We start from the raw sequence: 25,869 nt of genomic DNA, 5'->3' as shown, positions 1-25,869 counted from the left end.
ATTTCTAAATCAACATGCTAGATTTCCAGAAGCATTCTTCTATTCATATTAAAGAATCTAGATAATCATCTGCTTTTGGCACAACTGACACCATCAACTCCATTGCTCTTCAAATGCCCCCAGAAGGGTCCAAAGCAGCAAGCTGTATCACTGTACATTAGAGTTTGGAAGAGACCTTCAGAGATCATCAAGTCCAACCCCCTGGCCAGAGCAGGATCACTTAGGGTAGTCTGCACAGGAATGCATCCAGGTGGGTTTGGAAAGTCTCCAGAGAAGGAGACTCCACAACTTCTCTAGGCAGCCTGTTCGAGTGCTCCATCACCCTCACTGTAAAGAAGTTTCTCCTCATGTTGAGGTGAAATCTCCTATGTTCAAGCTTGAACCTGTTGTTTCTTGTCTTATTAGTGCACACCACCAAAAAGAACTTGTCCCTCTCCACTTCAAACCCACCCCTTAGATATTTGTACACATTGATGAGGTCCCCTCTCAGTCTTCTCTTCTCCAGACTAAACAGCCTCACAGGTCTCAGTCTCTCTTACAGGGGAGATGCTCAAGTCCCCTAATCATCCTCATGGCTCTTCCTTGGGTTCTCTCCAGCAGGTCTCTGTCTGTCTTGCACTGGGGAGGCCAAAACTGGAAGCAGTATTCCAGGTGTGGTCTCACAAGGACAGAGTACATGGGGAAAAGAACCTCCCTGCTGGCCACACTTTCCTTGATGCACCCCAGGATACCATTGGCTCTCTTGGCCACAAGGGCACATTGTTGTATGAGCTGCCTGAGCAGAGCAGAGCTGGTATGCAAATGCTGAGCTATTCATCAAGCAGGCATCTCACCCCCGAGAAAGTGTCTGCTGGCTGAAATTTAGGACAGGCATCGGCAGCCCACAGAAGACTGCAGCACCACAAACTCCGTTCGTTATAAATCTATTATGCTGTGCGTATAAAAACATTACACTTTAATAGCTTATAGACATGACAGCACTGGGCACTTCATCAATGTTTAATGAGCAGAGCCTTCATAATTTAAAATGTGGAAGTTTCCTCACTGAAGAATCCTGACTGAATCACCGTTTGGGGGGGGGGGGGGGGGGGGCAGTTACTGCAGAAACCTCCTGAAAGCTGAACCTCAGTGCACACAGATGCAATTTTTAAACACAGCCTTGCTTCAGAACACTGACAATGAATCACAGTCTCATCTGGAATTGTGCAGCACCGTGGTCACAAAAGCTCAGATATGGTTATTATTGCTAGGGACTGGTCTGTGAGCGTGGGCCCTGTGATGGGAGAAACATGGACTCACTGAGTATCTCAGCCTCCCATTTGATGTGTGAGCTACCCAAGGGAAAACTGCAGTTTTGTTTTCTTTCATTCAAAATATCCCTAACACCTCAGACACTGCCTTCCTTTTGCTCCACATGGTTACACTGCTTCATCTCATTATCACAGCCTTCTATCGTACCCATATCATACTTTTACTCACAATTTCCATCTAGCAGACCGTACATACCTAAAACCACAGATCACAGGATGTTAGGAGTTGGAAGGGACCTCTGGAGATCATCAAGTCCAGAGCAGGAGCACAGAATCTAGAGCAGGTCACATGGGAACACATCCAGATGGGGCTGGAAAGTCTCCAGAGAAGGAGACTTCACAACCTCTCTGGGCAGCCTGTTCCAGTGCTCTGTGACCCTCACAGAGAAGAAGTTCCACCTCGTGTTGTGGTGGAACCTCCTGTGCTGTAGTTTATATCCATTGCCCCTTGTGCTATCACAGGATGTAGCTGAGCAGAGCCTGTGTATCCCTGTTAACACCCAGCCCTCAAATACTTATAGACATTTATTAAATCCTTTCTCAGTCTTCTCTTCTCCAGACTAATCAACCCCAAGTCTCTCGGTGTCTCCTCATAAGGCAGTGCTCCAGTCCCTTCATCATCCTCATAGCCCTGTGTTGGACTCTCAAGTAGATCCCTGTCCCTCCTAAATTGGGGAGCCCAAAATTGGATGCAATATTCCAGGTGAGGTCTCACCAAGGCAGGGTAGAAGGGGAGGAGTACCTCCCTGGATCGACTGGGCACACTCCCTGTAATGCACACCAGGATTCCATTGGCCCTCTTGGCCACAAGGGCACATTGCTGTCTTGTGGAGAACTTGTTATCCACCAGGACTCCCAGGTTCTCCACAGGACTGCTCTCTAGCAGATCACCTCCCAACCTGTACTGCTGCAGTTTATTATTCCTTCCTAGATGCAGGACTCTGCACTTACCTGTGTTGAACTTCATTAGGTTCCTCTTTGCCCAGCTCTCAGTCTGTCCAAGTCTCTGAATGGTTGCACAGCCTTCAGGTGTCTCAGCCCAATCAATCTATTTGTCTCCATCACCAAATTCATGTGCTTCAGTGTTCTGCATCCTCACAGTCTGAGGGACAAGGACTGTCTCCCCTTTCAAGTGCTCCATGTATATTCCCTGTTTATCTGCATCCACACACTAGCTAATAAATTAAGTTCTGTGTGACCTACAGCTTTGCTCATGGCAAAAGCTTCTCAGTAGTGTTCCAGCCATGTAAGATCAAGAGGGTAAGGATCTAGACCAAGTGAAACACAGCTGATCACTCAGATGCCAAACTGAAATGCAGAATTTGAAATGCATTTCAAAACCTCAATGGATAGAAACATCAGCAAGGCAAAGAAGGGAGAAGTGAGCATTTACAAAGAGGATACATCAACACTTTTCACTCTGACTGTCCAGTACTAGGTTGTTTAGAAGTCAGAGTGTGACCCACACCTTTCTAGCAGGGGATCCTGCACCAGATTGCCTCCTGGTACATGGCAGTTAGTGATATTTCAGTGTGTAAAACAAAACTTAAGTACAGCCTCAGCAAACTTGTCTGCAAAGAGCCTGAGCTTAAGAAAGTAGATGGAATATAAAATGGAGGTTCTGTTGAAGGGTTTGAGTTTGCAAAAAGTCACAGCCAGCCTGGTTTCTAAGCATACCTGCATCTCATCTTCAACATGGGCAACCAAAATCTCTCCAAGTTCTTCTAGCTTCTGGTAACAGCTTCACATGAAGACCAGGGAGTTTTAAATGCTCTGTGATGATAAGAACTTAAGTTTGTAATAAAATGGAGATAGTTTTGCTTTAATAAACAGAAGCAACTAGTTAAACTTCCATGTCTACTGGCACAGAACTGAAGATTGGCCAAAGATCTGGTTTAGCCAGGACAGTCACCTTTATGGACAAATGATTTCCTGTTTGAGAGAGTCACTTTCACGCAATTCCTTGGTCTTATTTCCAACATAAGAAAACAAGCTTCATTGTTCTTTGGAGCAAGAAATTAGTTTATACAGGGCTTGCATTGAGCTTCCCACCCTGAAGTCCCAAGTTTACAGCCACTAATGCAATTCAGTTGTAATAATAATGGAAGCAGTAACTACTGCTCATACACCCCCATTAATGCTCTAGCACATCAAAATCAGTGCAACCTGGTATGCAAACTGAAAAAAACATTTTTTTAATAATAGAAACCTACTGGGTTGGTGTTGATAGATCCATTTAAGCAAAAAGTATTGGATTTTATTATTCATCAGAGGACTAGGAACTATTTTGCAAACATTAAACAGTAGCTTATGGGGGTAAGGGAGTAATATGAAACATAAATCTGCTAGGACAAAGCAGCAAGCATCAGAAGTCATCCAGCTGTATATTAGAAAGCTGTCAGCATTAAACAATCACTAAAGAAAAATGAAGGAAAGCCATTAAAACAGGCCTCTGCTTTAATGAGCTTGTGTAGTGGGAGTGGGAGAACTCCCTATATGACTTGCCAGCTATGTAGGTGTTTGTCCACGTACTGAAAATCCCAGACCAAGGACAATGTGCTCTTTGATACGGAGAAAACAATTTCACAGCTACAGTTAAAACAGACAGCAAATCAGCCATTGCAGAGGTGTAAGTGTACAAAACAAGGCAGCACCTCTAGACTGAGATAACCACAGATAATCCAGATATATCACCAGCTGCAGAGAGGTGAAATCTCCTAAATCACACCAAAAGTTAAATGTCCCAGTAAGTATTTCCTTAACTGAAAGCTTCCAAGCTATACAAATTCCTATATAATGCCCCAGATGGTAAGGTATAAAAAAATTCCTCAAGCTGGAGCAGAGGAGGTTCCATGTAAACAAAAGCAAAAACTTTTCCACAGTGTGAGTGACAGAGCCCTGGAACAGGCTGCCCAGAGAGGTTGTGGACTCTCCTTCTCTAGAGACATTCAAAACCCACCTGGGTGTGTTCCTATGTGACATGCCCTGGGTGATCCTGCTCTGGCAGGCAGTCCAATGACTGGAGCACCTCTGGAAGCCCCTTTCAACCCCTAACTTTCTGTGCTTCTGTGATCAGACTATGTATCACCACTTAATGTTTTTATATTCCTACAGGCTTGTGGATTCCAGCAACCAACTGGAAGAAAAAAAATAAATAAATCCCATCTTAGATACAATTAAAATGAAAATGTTAATTCTTGCAGTTGTTAGTAACTTGTTGACATGAAGAACACCCCAAATCACATGCAGAAAGAAAGAAAATACACTGTGTTTACTGTTATGCATACACAGGGATACAAACTATACCACACGAAGGGAATTAGAGCAAGTGTAGCCAGAGAAGTACAAAATTCTCTCAGCAGAAGAGAGAATTGTGTTCTGCTGCAGCCAGAACACAAGTGATCCTATAGGCCTGGATAGTCTTACTGAGATGTAAATTACCGCCTTTTCCATGAGAAGAAATAAGCAGAGCATTCCTGTGCCATCTAGTGCTTTGGGTCTAAAAACACTGAAGTTCTCTGCAGACTGGTATCGGCCACAGAACTCCTGGACAGGATCAAAAGTGACAAGCCGGCAAAAGAGAAGAATTCCAGGGATTTCATCGGTGACTGAGACTTACCCATGGACACGTGCTCTGTTTCATTTCAGAAGACAGAAGGATAAATACTGGAGAAAACCCCATTAGTATGTAACTTTAGAATGTTGCACTGAAGCATTTTGGCCACCTGAAAGAATGATACCGTAAAGTTCCCAGAGGTAAATGAAAAGGAAGGCTACGCAGAAACAGAAAAGGGCCAGGAACATTTCAGTGCTCTAATGAAGTGTAGAAGTCAAACCAAAATATTCTTGCCTCGCCTTCAGTGGAAACCACAGGATGCAAATGCCAAAAAAAGAGGAAGTCAAAGACAATGCTAACACCCTGACAGCATGCTGAAAACACACCATGAGTTACGCAAAGTACAAAGGAGCCTGCCCTTAGCCCCTCACAAGCTAGGTAAGCCAGGCACATGCCTCTAAGGTGAAAACATATCTATCCATTTCAGATTATAACAGAAAAATCTCATCAGACCTTGAAAGTGATAGGCTATGTCCTGGATTTCAATCCACACAATGGAATTAGTCAAGTTAAAATTAACCTCGTGCACCACCACAAAGAATGCCACAGGATCCCTAATGATAATCAATTACAGCATCCTTCTCACATCTAGGTATTCTAAGTATTATTAGGTATACAAGTAACATTTTCACATGGCACTCTTAAAAAAACCCTAAGCTATCCTTAATATCAAGTACATAAACAAATTTTTAAAGACTTGCTATTGCTTTTCACAGTATCACAGTAACTAAGGTTGGAAGAGACCCCAAGGATCATCAAGTCCAACCTGTTCCAACAGACCTCACAACTAGACCATGGCACCAAATGCCACGTCCAATCTCCTCTTGAACACCTCCAGGGACGGCGACTCCACCACCTCCCTGGGCAGCCCATTCCAATGACGAATGACTCGCTCAGTGAGCGAGAATGACTCATTTTAGAATGTCTGAGAATGAGTTGGAACATTATTAAGTTTTGACTGTTCACAGTTTCATTGATTCTATGTTTTCCTTCTTGGTGCTACTGAAAATGCTTTACTAAGCTTAGCAAAAAAAAAAATAATTAATTAAATCTTTCATTTCCACAGGAATTTGGTAGGGATTCTATGACATTACAAAACTGAACACGAAGTTCAAAATCTAGCAAAATCCAGCCTGTTCAGGATCTGCATAATGTACCTTAATGCTGATCAGCTTCTTCTGGGGGGAAACTTTAGTGATACTAAAGTATCACTAAGGTACATTATACATATCAGCATAATGTACCTTAATGCTGATCAGCTTCTTCTGGGGGGAAACTTTAGTTGTGTCTAATGAAATAACCCATCCTACCCAAGGATATTATTCTGTTAGACAGAGATCAGCAAAAGATGGTCTATGAAGAAGGGGGAAAGGCTTGCTAACAACTTGAAAACAAGAGATTAATACTAATGAAGGACATATCAATTGTTCTCCTGAGTCATCCAGATGTGTAATCTAAAGTAAAACACACAGAACAACCTGTCAGTTTATAGTGAGTGTAGCTGTAGCACCCTACACTGACTATTGTATTCAGAGTCTAACAAGCACAGAGCAATGGAACATTTTGGATTACCTTAATAATTAATAACATTAACTGAAAGCATGCTTGTAAGATTTGGATTAGGAGAAAGATGCAGGAGAACGTTTTTCTCCAGCTGAGATGATTTGAGTGCTGTGCTCTCTTGGCAGGAGATACGGCAACAAGTTTCTGCAGCTTTGTAACACTTAATGATTCCTCTATTAAAATATTGCTCAGATATTAAAAAAACCCCAAAACCAGAAAACCACCACTCTAGACTTAAAAATGCAGCATAAGCAGCTGCTGTGGGCTGAATCTTTCTTAAATAGATATGATTATATTTCAACGCCTTTTGTGATTGTGACAGTTTTGACAAGATAATCATCTTCTCTGAAAGGACTTTGGAAGGTTTAGAGAAATAATGGTAAAATTTATTAAATAATCTGTCAAATTATCTATGAACCCTGCTTTCAAAAGCAATCCTATGATCTCATTAAAATAATTACAGCAAAATCTCTGCCTGATATTATAAATAACAAGTACCAGGATTGCTGGTACACAAAGGAGAGAGCTAACAGTACAGAAACTTGGAAGATACAAGAAGTGATAGCACAGCTTTGTTCTCCTCAGACACTTCACAGAAGTTTCTGTGTTAAATACACTGCACCTTAGGTCAACTTCAGAACCACAGTCTCCAAAGTGGGGGGAAAGGAAAGGAGTCCATAGCTCTACTGAAATTAAATAGCCCAGATACAGCTATTGCAACATCATTTTGCCTTCCTTTCTTCACACTTTGTTGCCTCTTTTTGCCTTTGGAGAAATGCAAAAGCCAGTTCTAAGCAGCACAACAATTACACAGAGAAACACAGGTGCAACCAAAAGTCAATAGAAGTGTCTTTAAAACCAAATCTCTACTAGAATTTTCTTTTCAGGAAGAACACAAGAAAAGAATGAAACCTGAGATGATGCCAGGGATGAAAAAAGTGATGAATTTTAATCATGGTATCAATTTTTATTCTACCTATTCATGACTCTTTTAGGGAAAAGACTAGGCAAAGCTGGGCAGAAGGGGATGGTATTGTTTTTCCTGTGATGCAAATACAGTAGGCAGGAAAGAGAAGACAGAGACAGCTCCAAGAACTCTACAAAAGTTGCTTCCTCTTAACTCCTGCTGCCATTGAATATGGCCTTACCCTAGCAGCCACTGGTGAACTTAAAAATTTCCAACTTGGTTAATTCTATTCTATTCAAATCCAAGTGTCTTCTGCCTCTTACACCTGCGAAGTTCCCCTCTTATAACTCAAAACCCCACTCTGTACTCTCCAAGAGCAGAAGCAATCTACCAATGCAAAACGACAACCCTTCTTATCAAGACACTTCCAAGATCACAGCATCACAGAACAGCTCAGCTTGGAAGGGATCTCAGAGATCATCTACTTCAACCTCCCTGCCATGGGCAGGGTGTGGTGGATTGAGAGAAGGCCTAGCTCTCCCTCCCCCACAGAGAAAGAAACCACAGCTAACTCAGTTGGAGAAGCAAAGCTATATTTACAAGCAATATGGAATGCAGGTCATATATACACAATATATACAGTATTTACAATATATATAGAGAGAAATTTACAGCAAAGGAAAATAACACAACAAAATTCCCTCCTCCGGACAGAGGAGGGTTCCGCCCCCCCTGTACCCCCTCTCTTCCCCTACCTCCCTTTTTTCCCAGAAAGGGGTTAGAGAGAGAAAAAAATGCAGTTATTAAGGAAGAGAGTTCTTATTAGGCTTCAAAGCACATGCAGAGATTAGTTTTGCTTATCTCAGTCATTCCGGCTAGTTTGCTCAGAAGCAGACAGGCTGGAAAGGCAGAACAGGCTGGAATTGAGAAAAATTCCCACTACACTAAAACTTAAAGTTGCATTCTACCAATCTACCAATGAAATTCGTTTAGAATATTGATGTTTTCATTGTCTTCACCAAAACATTCAGCCAGAGTGCTCCAACAGTGTCCCTTTCTTAAAGGCACAGCCTCAAACGGTCACACAGGGACGCCTTTCAACTAGATTCAGCTGCTCCAGGCCTCATCCAACCTGGCCTTCAACACCCCCAGGGATGAGGCATCCACAGCCTCCCTGGGCAGCCTATTCCAGAGTCTCACCACCTTCCTACTGAAGAACTTCTCCCTAAAATCCAGTCTAACCCTGCTCTCCTTCAGCTTCAAAATCCTATAGCTAGACACCCTCCTGAAAAGTCCATCTCCACAGCTCAAACTCACAATTATCTGAGAAAATGCAGAAGTGTTTCCACCTTAGCTACTTGAAAGACACAGTACCGCAATCGTGCCACCACGTCAAAGCATGCCAGAGCTGAAACCCCTGCCCACCAATGGCATCACCAGACGAAAACCCCTGCTTGACTCCCACTGATTGGCTTTCTACATTAAACCATGCCAGCAGAAGTGCTCTGGGTCTCTTGGTGTGAATGAGTCAGCCTACCCACACACCTACTTCAAGCATAAAATGGATTATTTCTTTATCACACAATCAAGCATGGTATTTCTGAGTTTAATGCTACAAGCTTAGTTCTCCCAGAAGGCATTCAAAAGTTGGTTTCAGTACTTCCTAAAGCTGAAGTACTGAACAAACACATCAGTACCATGAGTTACTTAAACATCTGAATGGTTAACCAAAATGGGAGAAATCCAACAGTTATCTTGTAAGAGGCTTTCAGTGCAGGAGGCTGTCTTCTCCAGAGAAGGTGAATGAAATTTGCTTTCATGTACTTTGTTTTCAAAATTGTTCTTTCTTACTTAAATAAAAAAAACACAAAACCCAAACATAAACCTCCAACCAAAACCTATCCAATGATAAAGAAGCAGCAGCATGTGGACTTGACAAAGATTTAGAAGCTGACTCACCAGTCTCTTTACAACCCTCAGTAAAAGCTTCAGTTGGCGTGTCTCCTTCTTGGCCTTCAGCACCTCAGCAAAGCTGGCCATGCTTTCTGGAGACATGCTCTCCTGGCTGTCCCCTCCATACAGCTGAACCAGCAATGATAAGCACTGTGAAGCGCTCGCAAATACTTCAGTGTCTTCACTGGGAAGCTAAAAACGAACAAAAAGAAATGAACAAACCAAAGTTAAACTCCAGTTTCAGATGAATTGCACGTCAGTGGAGATTGGGAAGAGTATTAACGTTTGCTTTAGGACAGGAAAGAATATCTCCTAGTTGACTGATTCAAAATTCTATTGAACTAAGCTTAACAAAGTGATGAAAATACAATTCAAAGATTGTTCTTAAGTAGCAGTGCAATGTTGCCTCCACTACAGTCTACCTTATCTATAGTGACATCATGAAAGCACTGGAAAAGCCGCTGCCAGCTCTGTTACTTTCAGTAAGTATATTTTGCTTTAAATAGAAGCAGTAATATCAGAAAGCATCATTGCAGCCATGATGTCCAATCTTCTACATAATATGCACAATAAAACTTCATCTAATTATTTCTAAATCAAGTCAATGGCTTCTGGTTGAGGTAGACTCCAGCCTATCCAGCCACATAATGGGTTTTGAGTAGTTGCATTAGGAGATACATTTGTAGATTTTAAAGATTTTCCTGAGTTCCAGCTTTTCTGTTTTTCCCTTCTTTGAAAAGCAGGCACTGGAGCACACCCTAGCAATGGGAGGCAAAAACTCTTTCCTGGGAAGCAAAATTATGGAAGAGATTTCAGGGCAGGGCTATTAATCAACTGTAAATGAGTTTCTGATTGTACAGCACCTCTATCAAAATGATTTCTGCCTTTCCTGAAAGGCCAGTCTTGAAATAACCAGTAAAGATATTCTGTCAGGCTTGTATTTGGCACTGTTGGAGTGGCAACAGGAATGCACTACCCAGTTATAGCAGGCAGTTCATGAAAGCTGACAAAGAATCCTGGAGGGCTTTTGGGAAGAGGCAAGAGGAAGACAAATTGGAAAACCTCATAGCAAAGAACTGAAGGAATTCAGTGTCTATAGCTTTTTCAAAGGGAGGTTAAAGGGCATTTGATTGTATTCTCTTTGTTACATGTCAGAGAAAGTAGGCTGAGGATAGGTTAATTCCTTTCCTCAATAAAGGTCTGGTAAAAGATGACAGCTCCAAACTTTAGCTAAAGCAATGCAGATTAGAGAGAGGGTAGATACTTTATTTCCTTTTCTCTTTCTTTCTTTAATAAGAGGAAACAACTTTGTTTCCTCTTATTAACTGAGGTTCTCCATCACAGGCAACTTACATATTCCAAAAATATATTTTTCTTAAAGAAAACAATAATCAACACCAGTAAAAAAAAACACAAACCAAAACCAAACAGCAATAAAACCCACAACTATAATGAGGACTTAATTAGGAAAGCCTCTGTGTTTTGTGTTCTAGAATGTACTAGACTGAATGACTACCACAGCCTTACAGTCTGTGAACTTAACCAATAAGGTAGAGAAATGTAAAAGCACCTCATCACTCCTACTCAGGTTTTTAATTCCCAAAGTGCTAGTTAAATACAAAGAAACTAGATTAAAGTACAGTGAACAGATTATCCTTGCTGCCAGTAAAAAGGAAATAATGCATGCAGGCTGCCCAACAATTTCTCTGATACACTTGAACCATTTACTCTCCAGCCTGCGCTTTCCAAGTTTTTCCATTTTAAGGAAAACCTACACAGTTGCTTTAATCTCTGAACAACTCATCAGACATACACTCCTCAAATATTCAAGGAGCAATTCCCAGGGGATCTGTATGCAAAAAAGAATCCTGTTTTCCATTAGCTTCATGTTTAAACCAGACTGAACAGAGATGGAACCTCTGAACGCATAGCCCCAAGACATATCACATTCTATTTGACCTAATGCTATGTAAGTGACAGGACCACAGCAGCTCTTGCTTCCACAGTTTTGCTGTACAGTTTTTCTTCACTCCAGTCTAAATGCCACCTATTGGATTGTTTCTTCTCCAGTTCTGCCCCTTCACTCTGCTCTGGTGAGACCCCACCTCAAATACTGTGTGCAGTTGTGATGTTCCCAGCCTAAGTAGGACACAGATCAGTTAGAATGACTCCAGAGGAGGCCACAAAGATGATCCAAGGGCTGAAGCACCTCTGCTGTGAGGATATACTGAGGGAGCTGGGGGTGTTCAGCCTGGAGAAGACTCTGTGGGGACCTCAGAGCTGCCTTCCACTACCTGAAGGGGTCCTACAGGAAGGCTGCAGAGGGACTTTTCATGAGGATGTATAGAGACAGGGCAAGGGGGAATGGTTTGAAGCTGAGGGAGAGCAGGGTTGGGCTGGAGCTTAGGAAGAAGTTCTTCAGTAGGAGGGTGGTGAGACTCTGGAATAGGCTGACTCTGAATAGGGTGGCTGTGGTCAGGGTGTTGGAGGTCAGGCTGGATGAGGCCTTGAGCAGCTGAGTCTAGTTGAAAGGTGTCCCTGGCCATGGTGGGGAGGTTGGAGTAGATGATCTCTGAGATCCCTTCCAAGCTAAGCCATTCTAGGTTTCTGTGATAAACATAAATAGCAAGGCTAAAAATAGAAGAAAAGCTACAAATAGTAACAAGCCTCCTTGATCCATTTAGCTTCAGTTCTTATCAAGTAACAAACAATTCCACTGATCTCACTGGGGGCTTTGTGCTGACTTGTATTTCCTTCACTGAAAAAAACCACCATATTAAATAAAGGAAGGAAAAATTAAACTAGTTTGACATCTCCCTCTCATCCCTTTCCAAAGCAGCTCTAACTTAGAATTTAGGACTAGATCTGTGTAGACAGGTGTACCTAGCTTGCCAGCCATGACATCACCACATTCAATCAATCACAAATGCCAATGAAGTCTTTCATCCCCTGTTGTATTTCAGACTCCTCTGCTTCACCAAAGTCCCTTCAAGCTTCACTGTTATCTAGAGCTTGGGGAGCAAGTTGCTGTCATCTTGGAAAATTGCAGGGTAAAACAATAACAGCATAGATCTGGGATGAAGAGGAAAGCAAGCTGAGAAAAGGAAAGACTGTATTTACACAGGAGGGGATGATAGTCATTGGCCTGCAGTCTAACCCATCAATAATTAAGGTGGAAGAGGAACTCTCAGCCATGTCCCTATCTAAGTATGTCTGCATCAGCATTTTTCTCCTTAACTCCCACCACTTTGCTGTTTTACTAGGCACAAGTAGTGATTTAGATGTCAAAAGCCATAAATCAGTAACTCAAAATTTAACATTGCCTGCCAGTCAGTGTTAGGACTGGTTGTAAAGAGTAGGGGATCTGAAGAAAATCATTGGTATAAACAAAAGCAATGACTGAAAGGAAGTATCTGTAAATACAGAAAAGCAAAGAATGAAAATCCATCTTTCAAGTAAGCAGTATCTCATGTCTAATAAGAAGAGCAAAGCTAGAATTGTGCTGCTAGACAATTAATCTGGGTGGATGGTTCATCACCTAATCAGCTGGAACAGTGTTCTAATCAGAACAATTCCATTTAACATGAATCAGTGTATTTCAGGTTTTGAAGTGCATGTATAGTTATTCAAGACAGCAGCCTCTTCAGTTTTTGTTCTTTCAGGGAGGAGAAACCAATAACAAACTACAGTTCTAACTCTTTAAGGAAATATCTGCTCCTTAATATTTCATAATGTCATGAAAAATTCTGGTGGCCTTTCGTTTCTTCTTGCTTTATCAGTCTTAGAGGGGATTATGGATTCAGCCCTTCAGCAAGATAGAAATGTTAGTACTCCTTCTCCTTGCAGCTGTTAATATTCTGGGCTAGTGCACAGCTTGAAGAAAATCCAGCACCTTAACATAAATTTCTCAACAACTCAAGTCTTCATTTTTGCCATTCTCTCACCGAGAACTCCAGATTTATTCTTCACTCTAAAATTTGGAGATAATGCCTTATGACAAGACCTTTGTGCAATGAAGGTTGTGTACTGCTTTGTACTTCATTTTGATGGCCCTGTCACAACTTCCTGTGAAAGGACTCACAATGGAGAATTCTACTCTTCCTTTCTAGGTGGAACCTGCTGTGGGTGTGCTGAGGTTAACAAGAAGAGGAGCAGGATGCCTCCTGTTATGGCACATCTCTATTTCTGCAGTCTGTTGTCAAAAGCGCCTTCATTTCAAACCCGGCTGCAGCATGTTCAGGAATTGCAAACCCTTGCAAGAACTGTGTGATCATTTGAGCTGAAGTGGCAGTTTTCACACTGTTGGAGTTGTTACAGCATCTAATTTTAGAGCTACAATGAAACTGTCTGGATTACCCGGAGGGGACACTATTTCAGTGCATTAATGAGGTTATACACAAAGAGAGTTTATTCTGATAAGAGCTAGATGTTCATTACATCAGTGATGTGATTACAGGATGTGCTGTAAAGGAAGCACCGCTGGGAAGTATGGGGAGGATGATTTTGCAAACATTAAACCAAAATGTACAAGCAAGCCATCATTATTAAACCTGCTAACTTCACTATGCTGTTCTTGTTAGTAAATATAAGCAGTTCTAAATTTAAAAAAATAAAATAAAATGGAGTATTCTATTTTGGCTTCAGGCAAAATTGTCATCCTCCTACCTAAGGGAAAAGACTTTTAAAAGGAATGCATTTTCAGTTCATGTTCATCTGGCCTAATTGCTGAGAAACTAAATACCCACTCTGAAATCATGTGCTTCTGACAATTCCAGGCTTATTTCCTCTGGTGCTTTCTTGTTTGATTTGGGGTTTGTGCTTTTGTTTTGTTGCTTTTTGGTTGGTTGGTTGGATTTATTTTGTTTGGTTTGTTTTGTTTGGGTCTTGTTTTTTTTTTCTTCAGGGTAGCTGTATAGAAGGGAACCTCAAGTGCAATTTGCAGGTACCATTTCTAATACACCAACAGCAATATGTTACCTAATACAGGGAATCAACATATATCCTGCCACCTTGACCACAGAACTGACTGTATTCCAAGAAAACATGAAATAAAATTCTACAGTCCATAGGGTTACTCTGCAGTCATTTGCATTATTCACTGCCCAGGGAGACGGTGGAGTCACTGTCCCTGGAGGTGTTCAAAACAGGACTGGACATGGCACTTGGAGCCATGGTTGAGTTGTCATGAGGTGTTGGGTATTAGGTAATAGGTTGGACTTGATGATCTCTGAGGTCTTTTCCAACCTTATTAATTCTATGATTCTATGAAAATCAAACTCAGGGTACAGCCTTAGAACCAAGGCAAAACAGAGACAGAAAAGACCTAGAAGAAATTATCTAATTCATCCATGTGCACTGAGGCTTCAAATTTGTCCTCTTCATGTTGGCACATGATTAACTGGTGTTCTAACAGTAATAGACATAGCACAGGAATCAAGTGCAAATGTTACTAGTAGGACTACAATGAAGAAGCATAGAATAGAATAGAATAGACCAGACCAAGTTGGAAGAGACCCTCAAGATCATCATGTCCAACCTATCATCCAACTCACCTAATCAACTAAACCATGCAACCAAGCACCCTATCAAGTCTTCTCCTGAACACCTCCAGTGATGGTGACTCCACCACCTCCCGGGGCAGCCCATTCCAATGGGCAATCACTCTCTCTGTGTAGAACTTCCTCCTAACCGCCATTCTAAACCTCCCCTGGCACAGCTTGAGACTGTGTCCTCTTGTTCTGGTGCTGCTTGCCTGGGAGAAGAGATCAACCCCCACCTGGCTACAGCCTCCCTTCAGGTAATTGTAGAGAGCAATAAGGTCACCCCTGAGTCTCCTCTTCTCCAGGCTAAGCAACCCCAGCTCCCTCAGCCTCTCCTCACAGGAGAGGTTCCAAACCCCTCACCAACTTTGTTGCCCTTCTCTGGACACATTCCAGCAACTCAACATCTTTCCTAAACTGAGGGACCCAGAACTGGACACAGGACTCAAGGTGTGGCCTAAACAGAAGACATGAAAAGTTCTCTCCCAGCAGCATGGTAGGCTGCAGAAAAGACTGGATGATCTACACAGGAGATCTAGGACCCACAGAGAAATGAAACTCCTACTTCTGAAAGTTTCTGAAAATCCACACTGAAGTGATTTGAAAAGTAAGTAAACAATTTATTCTTTTTTCCACTATAATGGTACACCAAAGAGTAAAAGGTATTTGATACCTTCTCTAATTGCTGCAACTTTCAGTAGAATAATCAAATGACATTTATGTTTCAGCAGAGAAACCTCACACAAAAAAACCTTAAGTGTAATTAACTTCCCAACACATAGCTGCCAAGCAGAAGACTAACTGCTCATTTTATTCTTATTGATCAATCAAGGGCAGACTGATCATGGGATTAAGTATTGAATTCTGCATATTTGCAGTGTTTTCTGCATGAGAGGGTTTGCCATTATTTCTTCTTTTGTGTTCTTCAAAACTCCGGAGTTTTGTTAACATACAATCCTGCACTTGATTTGTGTAATAGACTAAGTCATAGAATCATAGAATCAATAAGGTTGGAAAAGACCTCAGAGATCATCAAGTCCAATCTGTCACCCAACATCTCATAACTAACTAAACCACGGCTTCAAGTGCCACGTCCAATCCTTTTTTGAACACCTCCAGGGACGGTGACTCCATGACCTCCCTGGGCAGCACATTCCAATGGCCAGTCTCTTTCTGGGAAGATCTTTCTCCTCACCTCCAGCCTAAACTTCCCCTGGCACAGCTTGAGACTGTGTCCTCTTGTTCTGGTGCCTGGGAGAAGAGACCAACCCCCATCTGGCTACAACCTCCTTTCAGGTAGTCGCAGAGAGCAACAAGGTCTTCCCTGAGCCTCCTCTTCTCCAGGCTAAGCAACCCCAGCTCCCTCAGCCTCTCCTCACAGGGCTGTGCTCCAGACCCCTCCCCAGCTTTGCTGCCTTTCTCTGGACACGTTCAAGTGTCTCAATGTCCTTCTTAAATTAAGGGGCCCAGAACCGGACACAGTACTCAGCACTGTTTAGGCCACACCTTGAGTACAGGGGCAGAATGACTTCCCTGCTCCTGCTGGCCACACTATTTTTGATGCAGAAACGACAGAAGGGAAAAACTGATTCTGACTTTAACTCACATTGATTTTTGAAGGATTATTAAGAGAGATAAACATGTGGAACTTGAGGAAAATAGACAGGGAAGTCACTGGGACATGGAACAATCATCTGCTTGAGGTATATCCATACCAATGAGGGAAAGCAGTTATTCAAAGCGACACAGGAAACTATAAATACAGTAAGATAGGTAGAAATGACAACCCAGAGGAAATAACTTTGGCTCAGTATCTTGGAGTGATGGCTAATTCAGAAGTTGAGATGTCCACTATCTCAAGAAAATAATGTTCACAAAGAATGGAATGCTTCAAAACAGTAATAAAGGGCTATGCAGTCACACAGCTCCACGAAGTCAGGGAACTACTCTTGGCAGCTCCACAGCACTTAAGCTTAGGCAGCACTGAGTCTTTTGGAGGGTTAGGGAGCCTGTACATGTGGACAGACCCCCCCCCGACTTCACAAAGAATCCAGCCTAGTTAAAGAGATTAGAGCAGTTTAAACAAGTGAATCTTAAATGCTAAATTTATGGTTCCATTTGTTCAAACTCTTCTAACCTTACCAGGAAATGTTTAATGAAGCAATAGGTAAAGAATATAAAGTTTAACAAACTTAGCTGAAATGAACTTTCATATATCCACTCAAGCATGTCTGTAAAGAACATTTATGCATTATAGAATCAAAATCCCTCATTTTTTGGCAGAATCTTTAACAAAACTCAACCCCAAAACTGAACAAAAAGCAGTAGCACCAGGTCTTTACTCATTACCCACAGACTGAACCCAGCAGATTTTTAATAAGCATTTTAAACACACCAGATTCCATACAAATACACAACCAAGCAAAACTTACTGGTGATTTGCTGCCATGCTTCTGAAATACAAGGGTAAGTCAGAGGGTAATCAGTGCATGTTAACTATACAATTACCCTATCCTTTAATTAGAAACTTAGAAAAGACTTCCAGGTGGTACAGGCTGAGTAAAGCTTGGCCTCTAATTTTCTATTCTTTAGACAGTTAATGGAATTTGAATTTATGACTGATTCCAGCTTAGAGGAGCATTTTCATCTCTACATGTCTTACTAGTTATCATATACAGTGATTAGAAAAATTTATAGAAAATAAAAGTACTTCTAAAGATTAAATAATAGATAGTTGAAATTCAGCCTCTTTGGTTTAGGTAGTTTTCCATCAAGGGAGGACTTGACTACAACTATAATGCCAAAAATTAATAGAAAAGGAATCACACCCTTCCCCAAGACAGAAGGTGACATTCAGTGCTAAATATAGTAGTAAAAGGGCCACATGTATTCATATCACAATATATCTGAAAGCTTGTATTTAAATGAAAAACAAACAAAAGGCTTGGAAGAGAACACAGCAAATCTGAAATGCCTCTAAGCAAAATCACCTGGAAAGGACAGTGGGAAATTCTCATATCCAATTTTAATGGCTTTGTGTTAACTAAAAGGCTGCAACAGCCTCTGCAAGCCCTGTGCAGCTCAAGAAGCACTCCGCTGCTACAAGGTCATACACACACAGAGTCATGCAAATCTCTGGCACAGTGCAATGGAGGCTGAGCTGATGGGATGCATCAGAGCACTCTGGAGATTTTGATGGGACACTGTGACAGCTACTAACCCCTGGAATTTACTGACTGTAAACAGATTGACTTCAAATATTTTTCACAATCAACTGGGACCATTCCCACCAGTCAGTCCCTCAGGATTATGTTAAAATAAAACTAAACCCTGGAGAAAAACTCAGAAGGCTCAAACCCAACAAAAGAATATTAAAAAGCATCACTCACTGCAAAGTAATTTTAAGTTGCTGATTCTTCTAATGCTAGCAGTACATTTCTGTTTCAAATGTTGAATACCATCTGTTCTCTATACAATGATCCCTAGTCCATTCCAAAGGGCTAAAGTCTGGCTATGCACACAATCATTCTAGTCGTTTAAGATCATTAATACCAACTGTTACTTCAGTACTACCATGTCCACTACTAATCCATGTCCCTTAGCACAATGTTCATGCACCTTTAAAATCTCTCCAAGAATTGCAGCAACCTCTTCTAGGGCTTGACATCCCTTACAGTGAATGATTTTTTCTTAATGTCCAACCTCAATCTCCCATGGGGCAACTTGAGGCTGTTTCCACTTGTCCTGTCATTTTTCACTTGGGAGAAGAGATTAACCCCTACTTTGTTACAATCTCCTTTCAGGTAGTGATAGAGAGTGAGAAGGTCTCCCCTAATCCTCCTTTCTTCCAGGCTAAACAAGCCCAGTTCCCTCAGCTGCTCCTCCTTTGTGCTCCAGACTCCTCATATACACATAAATATCTACCTGAACTGAGAACCTACAGCCTGCTACTCATCCTGCTTGCATGCTTGGGACACAATCTGGTTTCACTGGCAACCTGCAAGGCATTGTGATCTACAATTGCTTCAAAATTCTTAGAGTCTTTCCTTCATACTAGGTGGAAGCAACAAGATAAAACCAGCAAACAGAACTCTAAAATGTTGAACTCAGCTGAACAATTCCAACTCCAGCAACATTCCAAAAGGCTTCCAAAGAACCAAATGCTCACCAGTTGAATAAGCAGGCTAATTAGGCCTGTCAGGGGTTTATTGATAAGAAGAAGGTCTTCAGCAGCCTGCGTGTCTCCTCCTGTGCCAGACTTCTGTGCCTTAATGAGAGAAAAGAAAAAGCAACCTTGATGATTGTTCTGTTATGAGAAACAAATTAAGTCAGTTAGGTGGTCCAAGTCTGAATGGAAATTTGGAGGAGACTTCTTTTCCTTTATCTGGAATAATCTCAAGTATAAATCAAACCAAGAAAATCAAGGTGACTGCAAAGTTATCATTCTCAGCAATGATGTTCCATCTGACTTGTCCCATAATGCCTCTCTGACTCACCTTGTATCCTAAAGCATTCATAATATAACAAATTAAATCTTTAATATAGGAATAATAAAACCTTCAGGGGACCCAAGCCTATGATAAGATCTGTTAGTACTTACAATTCTGAACACTGTCATATCCCCAAGCATCAAAACACAGTGCATGTGATTTATAATAAAAAGATGATGTTTTCATGGATTAATATTTCCCCTCTAAAATCATAAAATCACAGAACGGCTCAGCTTGGAAGGGACCTCAGTGATCATCTCACTCCAAACCTTCCCACCATGGGCAGGGATACCTCTCAACTAGACTCAGCCGCTCAAGGCCTCATCCAACCTGGCCTTCAACACCCCCAGGGGAGAATGCAAGAGAAGAAAAATGTTGTGAGCTATTGTTAAGCAAATGTTGATTCAAGCTCTTTATGAAAGACAGAAATTAAATGATCACCTAGGATCTGAGTTTCCACCACACATTTGGGCTAGTCCAGAGTCTAGCCAGGTAGCCACACAAAACAGTGACATAAAGTTGAACAATAAGTGCTTTTGGCTGTCTGACACAGTAAACACAGAACAAACTCATAACAGTGGGAACTTACTTATTAGGATAGCAGGAAGTTGTCTAAAAAAACAAAAACACCAAAAACAGCTGATGCTGGTGATGACCCCAGGAAACAAATCCCATACCTGTAGGGTCTGGCGCACGATATTTGCTGTGTACATCAGCACGTGGTGCAGAATGTCGAGCAAGGACAGCAGCAGCGCATTTGCTGTCTTGATGCTGCCTTTGTCATTTAAATATAGAGCCACAGTTTCCATCAGGAGCCTACAGATGTGATGGGTCAGTCCTACACAGAAAGGGAGACACAAAAAAGGCCTATGAGGAAAAGGGCAACGTGGAAAGTAGCCTAGTTAAAAATACCAGGTACCCAAATCTCACATACATTATGAATATTGATGAAATCTCCTCCTTTTCTCCATGATTATAATTACCTTATAATTACCTGGAGAAGGGGAGGCTCAGGAGACCTTATTGCCATCCACAACTACCTGAAGGGAGGTTGTAGACAGGTGGGGGTTGGTCTCTTCTCCCAGGCAACCAGCTCCAGAACAAGAGGACACAGTCTCAAGCTGTGCCAGGGGAGGTTTAGACTGGATGTTAGGAAGAAGTTCTTCATAGAAAGAGAGACTGGCCATTGGAATGGGCTGCCCAGGGAGGTGGTGGAGTCACCATCACTGGAGGTGTTTAGGAAGAGACTGGATGGGGCACTTGGTGCCATGGTTTAGTTGATTAGATGGTGTTGGATGATAGGTTGGACTCAATGTTCTCAAAGGTCTTTTCCAACCTGGTTAATTCTATTCTATTCTAAACTGATAACACTTGAATTTGCTAACCAGATGGAGAATTCTGTATCATTCATATTAAACACAGGCATACTTTGAACCCTAAACTTTTCTGCAGCATACTGGTACACCACTCTCCTTCACAACACTCCTGGTCACAGGAACTAAGCAATTTCTCTGTTGCAAAATGGCACGTCAAGGTCAGAGACTGAATTTTTCTTTCTTACCTGGTCTGCCATTTACAACTCTCCCCATAGGCTTTAACTGTAGAACTGAACAGTGCGGTGCCTAACACAAAATGTACTCAGAAAAGTATATAAATTAAATACTGAATACTACGACTGAAATGCTGTTAAGATTTGACTGATGGAAGTAAAAAGCTTCCTCAAAATACCTCATTTTGAAGCTATTTTTGAATCTCCTTTGGAATTTTATAGTATCAGCTCCTGGAGCTTGCTTAATCCACAAATCAATGGACATACCAGGAAAAATAGAATCTATTGCAAAGCAACACCAATTCAGTCCAGAAGCTTTCTTACTTCTAAATACAAAGTGATTGTGCTCCTTACATTTGATTTTGATATTTTCCTGTTAGAGTTTCCTAAGGAATGAAAGAAACTTTGTTCCTCCCCAAACCCATAATTATGTTTGCAAACTATCATCTCTTACACTGGCCATTAGCCATAGCATGACCTGGGTGCACATTTGTAGTGACACTGGAGTATATTAGTAGTATATTAGCTTGGCAACAACGACTGAAGTGTTTCAGTGAAGAAAAAAGGCTGCTTTTACAAGTTCTCTTTTAAAAAGTAATTGCATATTTTCTTTTTTTTTTACGAACGTCAGTACAAGATTAAAATGAAACACTGTAGAACATAATATGTAATTCCACCAGTCAGCTTATAGAGTAGTCACATCTGGGGGGGTGCTGCACTATTTTGGCTTTGAAAGCTACCCCATCAATTAACTAAGCTTCCAAGAAATAGTTTCCTCCCCTCTTCATCTACCCCTTAATGCTTTCTTCAGGAAATTAAATACAGAAACCTTCATCTACAACACAGTTATGGGTCAGGATCATTAATACTTGTACTCCACTTGTATCTCACATCTTTTGTGGGTTTATGATTACTAGCATTATTCTTTCACAAGAGTTTGATTGATGGACTACAGCTCAGGGCCAGCTTTGAACTTCCTGAAGTTTTGTCTGCATAAACTAAACCCAAAATGGTATCAGCTTCATCTTGCACATTTAATTTCCTTCTTTTTTAAAGTACAATTTCTGCTGGAGCTCTAAACCCTTCCTACAAAACTGAGACTGCATGCAGAGACACATTGAAGTGATGTCACCAATATCCATCAAGAAGGAAAAAAACCTGAAGAGGCCCAAAAAGAGACCTCCCCAAAAAAAGACAAAAAAACCCCCACAACCAACAAACCAAACCCAAGACCAAAAAAGGACAAAAGACAGACAGACAAAAAAAAAAAAAAGACATAATTGCACATCTGTCCAGTACAAAACTTGTGGTTATTCCCTGCCTTTTTTCACCAGACTAAATTAGAACAAACCTAAGAAAAGAGTCCAGAGAGAGCTGTTCCCTATCAAAGCAATGCATGCAGAACTGACTGCAGGGCTATGTTCAAGGAAGCTCTGTTTCTGCCTGTATGTGGCCACAAAACCCAGAGCCACACCAAAATGACAGGGTCACCCTGTTCTTTCTCCATAGCTTAGAGAAAATTCTGAAGACACTGAATTGGAGATTAAAGCTGAGAAGGCCACTTTCCAATGAAGGCATTGATAGATCATCCACAAGTGTCTTTTAGGTAGTATGTGTTCTGGTGAGCCCACAGCTGGAATATTGTGTCCAGTTTGGGGCTCACCAATTCAAGACAGAATAGGGATTTGCTGGAGAGAGTCCAGTGGAAAGCTGGGAGGATGACTGGGGCCTTGAATATCTCACCTATGAAGAAAAACTGAGAGCCCTGCAGCTGTTTAGTCTGGAGAAAAGAAGGCTGAGAGGGGATCTGATCAATGTGTATAAATATCCAAGGGGTGGGTGTCAAGATGAAAGTGCCAGGCTCTTTTTGATGGTGACAAGTGATCGAATGAGGAACAACAGGTAAAAGCTAGAACACGGGAGATTCCATGTCAACACAAAGAGACACTTCTTCATGGTGAGGGTACTGGAGCCCTGGAGCACGCTGCCCACAGAGGTTGTGGAGTCTCTTCTGGAGACTTTCAAAACCCACCTGGATGTGTTCCTGTGTGACCTGCTCTAGGTGATCCTGCTTTGGCAGGGGTGTTGGACTGGATGATCTCTAGAGGTCCCTTCCAATCCCTAACATTCTGTGATTTTTAGATATTCTGGTACTTCCAAGTATGTTTGCAACAGTCCATTTGCTCAGGGGAAGAGTGTTTAGTGACTGTTTACATGGATTAAAGTAATGCATCTTCATTTCTTTCAGCTAGGCATGTCTTAAGTGAATTAAGTAAGAACTTCTTTAACTTACAGGATTTTGTGTTACTCTATTGATTTGAGAATTCTGGCTAACACAATACATCACATCATTTCTAGCTACAGTTATAGTTGCAATTCGTTACAACACAAGTCATTTGTAAGAGAAGAAGCTTCAAAAACTCAAGCCTCAGTGCAGCAGTCTGCTCATCAAATCTTGCAGAGAATAAGGCATTAGACTTTTTGTAACTTGACATAAACTGCAATTAAACAAAGAACTTGTTCTAATTGCAGTCCATGATTCATAACACACAGGAAAAGGACTGCATTCAAAATCCCTAGCTCCAGTTGTAGAGCATTTGACAAGCCCACTGTTTGCAGCAGAGTAATTCTGCTGCCCAGGGACCCCTGCGGGAACTGAACACATGGCTAACAGTGCTCTATCAGCATGGACTGTGATGAGCATGTTTGTGTTTTACAGATCTTTTCATAAGATAAAAGGAGTCTTTTGGCCCCTGATACAGCTAACCAGACAGAGTGTGCCATGATACCTTCTAGAATGAAAGCAGAAAGGAGATATTTTATTCTCACCTATTAGCAAGATAGATAAAGGAAAAGAAATCTTCGCTTCCAAATCGTAGGTAACATCAAAGGATAGCCTAGGAAGCAATCTTCTAGGCAATCCTTTCATGCCTACCAGCAATTAGAGCATTCAACAAACCTGTCTGCTTCCAGTCAAAGAAGATGTTAGAGCAGGTGTGTGTCCTCAAACAATGCCACCCCAGCCAGCAGCCAAACCTCCAGCCCAGCAAAAGGCTTTTGCTTTGTTCCTTTCAACACATTGCCCTCTAGAGAGCTGTTTTCCCCATTTGTATCACACCTCCACCACTGCCTCCCTGGGGATAGATATTCACCAGACTTTTCTTCTCTCCTTTACTTACAGAGAGGAACCTGCTTGTGATTTTTGCCTTCTTTAAGAATAAATAAATAAAATTATAAAATAACAACATCTTGGGAAAAAGAAAAGCTAGCAGCATTCTAACTAGAAAATGTATTTCCTAATCTTTTTAATGTTAATGTGACTCCAAAATATTGCTAAGATGAAACACAGGACTGTGGTCTGATCAATTCTTTCATGCAGGAATTAGCTCCTCAGTACCTGAGCCCTTCAGATAAACCATCACATCCTGAAGAGTGCCTATTTAGCTACACAAACCAGGGATTTCATATGCATTCTTTGCATCACAGCCCTACTGCTGGGGAGTTCCTGTTTTGCAACAGAAAGCAAATAGCATAGCCAGCAGGTCGAGGGTGGTGATTCTCCCCCTCTGCTGTGCTCTGGTGAGACCCCACCTGGAGCACTGTGTCCAGTTCTGGAGCCCCTATTACAGGAAGGATCTGGACATGCTGGGACATCACCAGAGAAGAGCCACAAGGATGATCAGAGGGCTGGAGCTCCTCTCCTATGAGGACAGGCTGAGGGAGTTGGGGTTGTTCAGTCTGGAGAAGAGAAGGCTCCCAGGAGACCTTATTGTAGCCTTCCAGTATCTGAAGGAAACCTACAAGAAAGCTGGGGATGGACTTTTGAGGGTGTCAGGTAGGGATAGGACTAGGGAGAATGTTAAAATCTAGAAATGGGTAGATTGAGATTGGATGTTAGGAATAAGTTCTTCTCCATGAGGGTGGTGAGACACTGAAACAGGGCAATGATGGAAGCCTCATCCCTGGAGGATTTTAAGGCCAGGCTGGATGTGGCTCCAGGTAACCTAGCGTGAGGTGTCCCAGCCCATGGCAGGGGTGCTGCAACTAGATGATCCTTGAGGTCCCTTCCAACTATAACAATTCTATGATTCGATGAAATGGCATCTTAAAGTTAATGGCATTTTGAAAAGAGGCTGATTGCTTTTATTGTCTTTTTTATTATGATTATTAGTTAGTGTTTGTATTAGGAACTACTTGTATTATTCCTGTAACACTGTTGTGGGAAGAATAAGCTAGGACAGAAAATCAGATCACCATGGATCTCAAGATTTGGTGTTCAGAATGCTAGGTGAAGTGGAAAGAAAATAATGGGACTGTTGAATGTATCCATTGCATGACTGCTGCACCCAAAATAATTTTCTGTTCTGATCTTAACAATTAACAAGAAAATTGCAAAGGCAGTTAGAAGGCAGTTTATAAGCAGCATCTTTCACTTGTGAAGAATTTATGACTCCCCAAGGAGTCACATCAAACTCTTCTCAGGCAGAGAGAATCCAGGCCACCAGAGAAGTTTTCCTTCCTTCTAAAATTTAATCTATGGAACAAACAAACCAACAGGTGTATAGAACAGCCAACTGAAGAAGAGAGAACCAAGTGGACTCTCCATAAAGCTGCATCCAGCTCTGGAGCCCATATCACATAGAAAAATCTGGATGTGCTGGAATGTGTGCAGAGAAGGCCACCAGGATGCTCAGAGGGCTGAAGCACCTCTCCTATGGAGACAGAGTGAGAAAGTTGGAGCTATTTAGTCTGGAGAAGAGAAGGCTCCAAGGAGACCTTATTGTGTCCTTCCAGTGTCTTAAGGGGACCTACAAGAAAGCTGGGGAGGGACTTTTTAGGATGTCAGGTAGCAATAGGACTGGGGGGAATGAGCAGCAACTTGATTCAGATTTGATGTTAGGAAGAAGTTCTTCCCATGAGGGGTGGGGAGATACTGGCACA

General features: G+C 41.7%; 1 protein-coding gene across 1 annotated transcript in view; it reads right to left on the bottom strand.

The window, feature by feature from the left end:
• Positions 1 to 25,869, bottom strand: part of ULK4 (unc-51 like kinase 4) — a 149,035-nt gene that overhangs the window by 38,540 nt on the left and 84,626 nt on the right. The window contains exons 32-34 of the mRNA XM_054160896.1: positions 20,057 to 20,217; positions 19,058 to 19,156; positions 9,356 to 9,541 (exon numbers count right to left, since the gene is read on the bottom strand). Coding sequence (XP_054016871.1) covers positions 9,356 to 9,541; positions 19,058 to 19,156; positions 20,057 to 20,217 — 446 coding nt within the window. The remainder of the gene's footprint in view (positions 1 to 9,355; positions 9,542 to 19,057; positions 19,157 to 20,056; positions 20,218 to 25,869) is intronic.

This window comes from Dryobates pubescens, chromosome 4 (assembly GCF_014839835.1).
Source record: "Dryobates pubescens isolate bDryPub1 chromosome 4, bDryPub1.pri, whole genome shotgun sequence".
In the NCBI taxonomy this organism is placed as follows: Eukaryota; Metazoa; Chordata; class Aves; order Piciformes; family Picidae; genus Dryobates; species Dryobates pubescens.
This window is presented reverse-complemented; position numbering and strand designations above follow the sequence as displayed.